This window comes from Alligator sinensis, unplaced genomic scaffold (genome assembly GCF_000455745.1).
Source record: "Alligator sinensis unplaced genomic scaffold, ASM45574v1 scaffold2211_1, whole genome shotgun sequence".
NCBI lineage: Eukaryota > Metazoa > Chordata > Crocodylia > Alligatoridae > Alligator > Alligator sinensis.
Window position 1 is genome coordinate 34,268 of NW_005843769.1, and position 7,640 is coordinate 41,907.

General features: G+C 54.5%; 1 protein-coding gene across 3 annotated transcripts; it reads right to left on the reverse strand.

Annotated features, from left to right (window-relative positions):
- Positions 1-953: 953 nt before the first annotated feature.
- Positions 954-6,825, reverse strand: LOC102373125 (apoptosis-associated speck-like protein containing a CARD). Of its 3 annotated transcripts, none has more exons than XM_025195718.1 (4): positions 6,722-6,825; positions 5,378-5,833; positions 3,831-3,890; positions 954-2,673 (listed from the first exon to the last, which is right to left on the reverse strand). In XM_025195718.1, the coding sequence occupies exons 2-4, from the start codon at positions 5,637-5,639 to the stop codon at positions 2,417-2,419; spliced, it is 579 nt and encodes a 192-aa protein (XP_025051503.1). In that variant the 5' UTR covers positions 5,640-5,833; positions 6,722-6,825; the 3' UTR covers positions 954-2,416. The 3 variants fall into 3 exon arrangements, with proteins under 3 accessions (XP_025051503.1, XP_025051506.1, XP_025051505.1); XM_025195721.1 differs by having other exon boundaries at positions 5,378-5,661; positions 6,722-6,809; XM_025195720.1 differs by having other exon boundaries at positions 5,378-5,780; positions 6,722-6,772.
- Positions 6,826-7,640: the final 815 nt, after the last annotated feature.

Consider the following 7,640-nt stretch of genomic DNA (forward strand, 5'->3'; position numbering starts at 1 on the left):
TTAGCCTGGAAAAGCGCAGGCTCAGGGGCGACCTGGTGGCCACCTACAAGTTTATCGGGGTGACCACCAGCATCTGGAGGAACATCTGTTCAGCAGAGCACCCCAAGGGATGATGAGGTTGAACAGTTACAAACTCCTGCAAGAGCGTTTCAGGCTGGACGTAAGGAAGACCTTTACTGGCCAAACCCCCAAGGTCTGGAACAGCCTGCCATCGGAGGTGGGTCAAGCACCCACTCTGAGCGCCTTCAACATTTGGATGCTTATCTCGCTGGGATCCTGTGACCCCAGCTGACTTCCTGCCCCTGGGGCGGGGGCTGGACTCGATCTTGCGAGGTCCCTTCCCGCCCGAATGTCTGTGAAATCTATGAAATCCACCCATACCATACTCTGTGCGTGCATCTATCCAGTCCACACTCCACCTCTCCACCAATCTCTCCACTCCACATCCTGTTTGTCCGTCTGTCCATCCATCTGTGCCGCATGCCAGCTCTCTACCTATGCATGCCTATCCTGAATAGAAATGCTCCTGCCACTGCTGGCGTGTTAACAACCACGGGGTGAAGAGATTAGAAAGAATCAGGTAGACGATAATGAACTGCCTGAATAGAAATGCCCCTGCCACTGCCAGGCTTTTGGCTTGAAACTTTGGGTGGAGCATATTTCCACACATGCACCTTGTATGGCAAGGCAGAATAAAGAGAAAAGATAGTCTCGAGTTATGAAACCAAACTGAACCCTGGGTGGACTCACCCTTCCCTTTCTGGCTGAACTAAACCTGAAACACTAGCTGCTGCTGGAAGTCTGGCCTCCAGGGCTGGATCTCCGAGTCTGAAAAAAAAGGCCATGAAAGAGGAAGACCTGGAGCAGATAGCGGGCCACAAAACTGCTCCAGGGAAACACTGCCACATACCACGTGCCCCCCTCCAAGGAGACACACGCCTTGTTTATGGTATTGCTTTTATTAATGCTGGGACACAGCACCACATATAGACCATGATAAAAAAATATAGCTCTAAGAAGATACAGCAGGGGGAAAGGATCCACAAGGCTGATGTCTTTGATGGGACCAACCTGGGAGGAAATAGTGGGCTTGAAGGAAAAGTAAATCGTGGATCCGTGAGGAGGGCTTTTTTGGCAGGTGGAGAGGAAAGGAGCCAGGGAGAGATCAAAGCTTACTGAAAGGGCAGAAACAGAAATGGCTTTAGCAGAGACATCCGCAGTGAGGGGATACTTTAAGGCTGGAGTATCGAAGATATGGCTGGATCCGGCCCACGGCGCTGTATTACAGTTGGACACCCGTGTTTTAATGAGATCTTCTGGACCGGGACAAGATGCAGTGCTGAGGAGACATCTGAAGTCGGGGGTGGGAGCATTGCTGGGCCCCTGGAACCCAATCCCAGTGCAGGGAGGGTGGGAGGGGCAGTGCTATGACCCCAGGGCCCAGGGGCCCTGAGTCTACATCAGAGAGCTCCACCCCCACCCGGGATTGGATCATTTGCCAAGCACTTGAGTGCAGCTGCTTCTGGGGAGGAGCTCCCCAGACATAGGGATTACCATATCTTCTCGCATATGATGCACCCCTGACGCATAAGCAGCACCTTGTTGAGTTGCAGCCACGAAGGAGCTGCTCCCTGCTGATGTGATTCTCGGTGGAGCCTGCTCATACCATATTTCACATGTAGAACAGGCACTATTGAAAATCAAGCTGCTGGTGGGGTGGAAAAAAGGGGGTGAGAGAATAGGGTACTGCTGTTATTGCTACGTCTCCTTGCAGCCTCTCGTTCGATGGGACTCACCAAAACGGTCCCCTCTTTCTCTCCTATGCAAGGCGTCTGCTGTAGAAGCCAGGTAGAGGAAGAAGGTGGTGGAACGATAATGAAAGAGTAATTAAGGCAGTGTCCAGCAACGTTTTGGGGCCCCTTGGAAACAGAGCCGCATCATCAGCCCTACTTTCTCACATGCAACATGCCTCCGACACGCATCATGGTTTTGAGGCAGAATGATGAAAACATATTCCCCCCTGCCAAATTCAATCGTCAGCTGACTCACCCTCCCTTCCCTGCTGAAATCCAGCTGAAATGCAAGCTGCTGCTGAAGTCTGGTCTCCGTGGATGCATATACAGTGTTGAAAAGGCGGCCACAAAACAGAGCAGCTTGCAGACAGCAAAAATGCCCGAGGAAATACTCCCTTGATTAGTGGAACCTCAAGAAGGTTAAAAAAAGGAGACATGATTGTTAACGGAGATATGATGGCATGTCATTAAATCATTGCCTGAGTAGTACGGCCACAGTAGAGCAGGAATCAAATCGGGGTGGACAAATCAGCCTAGGGCACACCTCAATTTTGACACGGGGTGGGGGGACACTTTGAGGGGGGGAAGATGCATGTTGTACATGAGAAAATATTGAAGTTGCATTAATTTCCCTCCAGATCTGCAACGAGATGCTGCTCGTGCTTTTTCAACGCCGCGTAGAATTTATCCTTGCAGGCCACGTTCCAGCCCCGGACGCAGTCGTAGAGGCTGCGCATCTTCTCCTGTGAAGTGCGCTGGCTCCGAATAGTATCGTACTGCTCAGGCTGGAGGACGTCCCCATGCAGCTCATCTAGGATGGGGCTCACAGTGGTGACCCGGTCAATCAGGCTTTTCCGGTGCCTATCGATGAAATGCTCCCCTGAGAAGGATACACAGGCGAGAGGTATGACTAGGGAGAGGCCGTTATCTGCCCTGGTTGGAATTTGGGGCACGATGGCCCTAAGAGACCAGCAAGCGGTGAACATGTACCGTATATTTCCACGTACACGCGCACCTTCCCCCCTACAATGGAGGGGATTTGAGCGGTTAGAGCCCAGGGGCTGTATAACAGCCTCTCAGCAGTGTCGCAAAGCGGGTTGGTAGGTAGAAGCCCACATCCAGGTTAAAGAAGTGGAGGGGAATCACTTCCTCTAGGGCCTTTCATCAGATCATAAAGACGGCGGGGTGGGAGGGACCTCCAGAGGTCCCCGTGAGTCCTCTGGATCAGCCCTGTCCAAACCATCCCGGACAAACCCGGTAAAATGACTGTCCATCCTAACACAGCGCCAAGTATCACACCGCCTGCCTGGGTCTGTACCAATCTGACCAGGGAGTAAATTCCTTCCTGACCCCTAACGCAGCACCGGTCTGACCCTGAGAGGAGGGGCAAGACTCTGGAGCCTGGAGCCTTTGGGTTTGGTCCTAGCAGGAGCATGGCCCAGTGATGGCGTCCACAGCTCCCTTGGGTGTAGGCCTAGCTACTACTCAATCATCCTTGCCCAGCAGGTGTTCAGCTTCTCCTTGGAGACCTCCAGTGACGGAGAGTACACCTCTCCCCTAGGAACAGGCCTAGCTACATCTAGATCATCCCTGACCGGTGGCTCTCCAAGCTCTTCTTGAACCCCCCCAGTGATGGAGAGTCCACAATTCCCCTTGTGACACTAGATCATCCTTGCCCAGTGGGTGTCCAGCTTCTTCTCGAACCCATCCAGTGATGGAGAGTTCGTAACTCCTCTAGGTGTAGGCCTAGCTATGCCTAGATCAACCCCAGCCAGTAGCTGTCTAGCATCTCCTCGAACCCTCCAGTGACAGAGTCCACCTCTCCCCTAGGTTTAGGCTTAGTGATGCCTAGATTATCCCCAACCAGTGGTTGATGCCTAGATTATCATCCAACCTCCCCTTGAAGACCTCCAGTGATGGAGAGTCCCTAATGTCCCTAGGCATCTATTCCATCACCTCGGTGACTGTGGGCATCAGGCGTCAGACAATCTCCAAGGTGCAACCACCATCTACAGTGTCACTTCCCATGTGACTCACCTGCCCGGCTCGCCGTGGCATTAGCGGGTGGTCCTGGAAGCTGATTGCTGCTGCCACATGCTGCAGGAGAGAAAAAAAGCGGGCGTGAGAGACTGGGTGGATCTGGAGGCGGGGTGCAGCGATACCGCACCCTTTGACCCCTGCTGTACCCGGGATCACTGCCCAGGAGAGGCAGCAGCATTTCTATTCAGGCAGCGCTGAGTTGCTGTGATCGACCCGATTCCTGCTCCTCTCTCCACTCCTTAGGTGTTAAGCACCCTCCCTCGTTTTTCCTGGGCTTGATCTTCCAGTGGTCAAGCTCCCCTTCTGCCCTGTTACTAAACTCGGTAATCTGATCTCTCCGATTGTGGCCGGACAGCCCTTCCTTCCCATTTCCTCTCCGCCCCGTTCTGCTTTCGATTTTGACTTTCATTTTCACTTGTCCCTGCCCCCAAGTTTAACCCGTAGTTTTGTACGAACACAGGAAGGGGCATTTCCTGCATCGGACCCCAAGCCTGTCTTGCCCTGTTTCCTAAATCACCAGGGGGCTGGAAGGGAGAGCGAGCTGGGGTTTCCCCCTTCATCCACTCTCCCCCCTCATCCCCCCTCTCTTGCAATTCGATTCAGAGGTTGTGCACCTCACTGCCACTCTCGATATCAACCAATGCCCTTTCCCTCCAAGAACGGGTCCCATCCCTTTGGGAATCCGGCTACATCCAGGGGGCAATATGTCCCACCCTCATTCCAACGTTGGGGGGGGCTGTTGTTTTCCTCATTTCATTTGGTGACCCCTCGTTCTCGTATTGGGAGAGAGCTGGGGCTAAATCCCTGTGGGCTTTCGCTTCGCCACTTCATTGTGTCCCCCTTCTCCTGCCCCCCACCCCACCTCCCTCCAGCCTCTCTGTACAAAACAGGACAGGCCTATCTGTCCACCCACCACCCCTGCACTCCCTCTGTCCATCTAGCCAGCCATCTATGCACCCCATATGCTGCCCATCCATCTGTCCCTCTGTCCACCCCAGTCCTTCAATCCGCCTCTCCATCCCACCCTTTATCCATCTACGTACACCGCCCCCCCCCCCCCCCCCCCGCTGTATCCATCTATTCCCCACGGCACACTATCTATCCATGTATCCCCCCAAACTCACTCTATCCATCTATCCCTGACACACTCCATCTATCCACCCCACGCTCTTGCCCATGTATCCCCCAGAAACTCACTCCATCCAGCTATCTATCCCCCTGACACACACTGTCCGTCCACGTATCCGCTCACATTCAATTTATCCATCTATCCCCTCCACACCCCCTGCATCCCCCCACTCACTCTATCCATCTATCCTCTCTCTCTCTCGTTCGGTCTCTCCTTCCATGGCAGCCCCTCCGCACCACTCATCATCCCTGCTGCCCTTCTCCGGACCTGCCTCCTTTTGGGGCAGGTTGGCAAGCTGGGCTGACTCGATCTCGACCATGGGGTTGCATCCACAAAAAGATCCCCCCAAACCCCCCACCCCGGATACATTGCGACACTACAGCCACCCCTTCTCCTGCACGGGGAAGCCTCTTACCGGCAGCAAAGTCACTGGCCACGTTGTTCATGTTGATGCCTCTCAGCACCCCAAGGGTCACCTCCTGGGCATAGTCCTCCTGGTAAAAACTGATGAGCTTGTCCGTAAGGTCCAGCCGGTCGGCTCTTTCCAGCTGGCCCCAGGGGATTCTGTTGTACCCGGACTTCACCGGGAACCCCTTGAGTTTGAACTTGAACTCCCTGAACTTGGCATCTTCGAGGTCATCCAGGGCAGCGATCAGGGCATCCCGCACGTTCGCCATGCCACCAGCTCGGACGGCCTATCTGCACCAGAAAAAAAAATGCCCGGGAGCTGCTTCACAAACAGGGCCAAGCCCTTTCCAGGAAACAGATTTCAAATGCTCCCTCCGTTACTTCCTCCTTTCTTCTCCACGCCCCTCGCTCTGACAGAGAAAGAAACAGAGCCTCGAATGCATCTGGCAGCTCTTCTGGACGCCTGCGAGAACCACAAAACTCTGGCTGAGCTCACATCTGGAGGTCACAGCCTTTATTAACCCCTCCCTCAACATCCCCCAGCTGTGAGCTTCTGATGGTGGGAAAAAATAAATCCGCGGATACGGGGCGGCGGGGCTCTCCCGGCCCTCCATTCTCAACGGCAAGGACTCCCGTCTCCGGGGGCACTTGTACACGTAACGAATGCGCTCTGAAAGGGGGTTATCGAGCGCCTCCAACTCGGCCCTTTTTTTTAGCTCCCGTGAGCTGACTTTTGTGGCGTGCGGTTCTGGTCTGGCTCTCTCTCCAGAGCTGCCCTTGGAGCCCAGAAAAGCCTTCACGCTCAAAAATAGGCCATGCTTTTGGCCTGCTTCTGGGATTGCCCCAAGGATTAAGGGGAAAATCCGCTCCACAAAGGATCTCGTGGCTCCCAGGGTGCGTTGTCACCTGGGTCGGGGTTCACCACGTGGGCATGTGACCCTTTTACAGTGATTTTCTTTCCGCCCTTCATTAGATCTACATAGGTGCAATTAATGTTTTGTAATTACTCAATTGGAGTCACTCCAGATTGACTCTGGATTTCTGTTGGGGTCCCGTGATCAGAACCCACTTCCACTTACGCCCACCTTGCTGGGTTCACTCTGGATTTCTGTTTCCACTCCCGCTCTCCAGGCTGGAGTCTCTCTGGATCCACCCTGGATTTCTATCAGGGTCCCTGGACCCTGACTCTGTTCCCACTCATGCTCACATTACTGGATCCACTCCAGATTCACTCTAGATTTGTTTTCCACTATCACTCCTGCTTGGAGTCTCTCTGGATTTCTATCAGGCTCCCCGGGGCCCAATTCTGTTCCCACTCCCATTCCCATTACTGGATTCACTCGAGACTCACTCTGGATTTCTGTTGGTGTCCCCAGGCTCTGACTCTTTTCCCACTCACTGGATTGGAGTCACTCCAGATCCACATCCCCAGAGAGGGGCTAAAGAGAAATGCAAACTCATGCAAACGTCCTTTGCCCCTGCTGGGGGTGGAACCTGGCGTGTAAAGAGCCAGGGAGATGGGTGCCAAAGGGTGGGTCAATTATTAATTGCAGGGATCCCGTGGTGCCAGCTCCCGGCTTGGAGCCAATGCACAGGTGGCTTAGAGGCCGACTGAGTCAGAGATACAGTCTCTGCTCGTGTTATAAGTGGCCGGTCCCCCACCCTTCCGCTCTGCCCCAGAGCTGGCCGCATCTCAGCCCTTCCTTAAGCAGTGTTATATGTGGTCATTATGCCTCCTTGTGCTCTGCCCCAGAGCTGGCTGCATCTGAGTGCTTCCCTCAGGATGTGAGGGAATGTCTGTGTGTATGTGCTTTGAGTGACTAGGTTGTGTGTGCATGTGTTGGATGGTGTGCGTGTGTGTGTGTTTGTGTGTGCGCGCGCGCATGTGTATATTGGGTACCTAGGCTGTGTGTGCATGTGTTGGATGCCTGGGGTGTGCGTGTGCTCCAGACACTTAGGGGTGCGTGTGTTTGTTCGTGCCCCTCCATGCAGCCAAGGGAGGCAGCGCTGCGGGCGGGTCTGCTCCCACCTCCCGGCTCCTTCCTGCTCCGCTCCCTGCGGCCTCCGCGCTGCCGGCCGGCCGGGTACTGCAGTGCCTGGGACCCTGGCATCCGGGATGTGTGCGCACGCACACACACACACGCACACGCACAGGAGCCAGGCATCCAGGACACGCCCCCCTTGGAAACTAGGGGTCTGAGACAGACACAAACCAGGGGTCTCAGACACATGCCCCCCACCCCCAATCCAACACACACACACACACACAC

What these genes read in the sequence shown, in the direction of transcription:
- LOC102373125 (XM_025195718.1), bottom strand. Translation starts at nt 5,639, where the DNA reads ATGGCGAACGTGCGGGATGCCCTGATCGCTGCCCTGGATGACCTCGAA. An exon ending in GGCCAGTGACTTTGCTGCCG is followed by an intron (nt 3,891 to 5,377) that starts GTAAGAGGCTTC and finishes TCTCTCCTGCAG; the next exon opens with CATGTGGCAGCAGCAATCAG. An exon ending in TGCCACGGCGAGCCGGGCAG is followed by an intron (nt 2,674 to 3,830) that starts GTGAGTCACATG and finishes TATCCTTCTCAG; the next exon opens with GGGAGCATTTCATCGATAGG.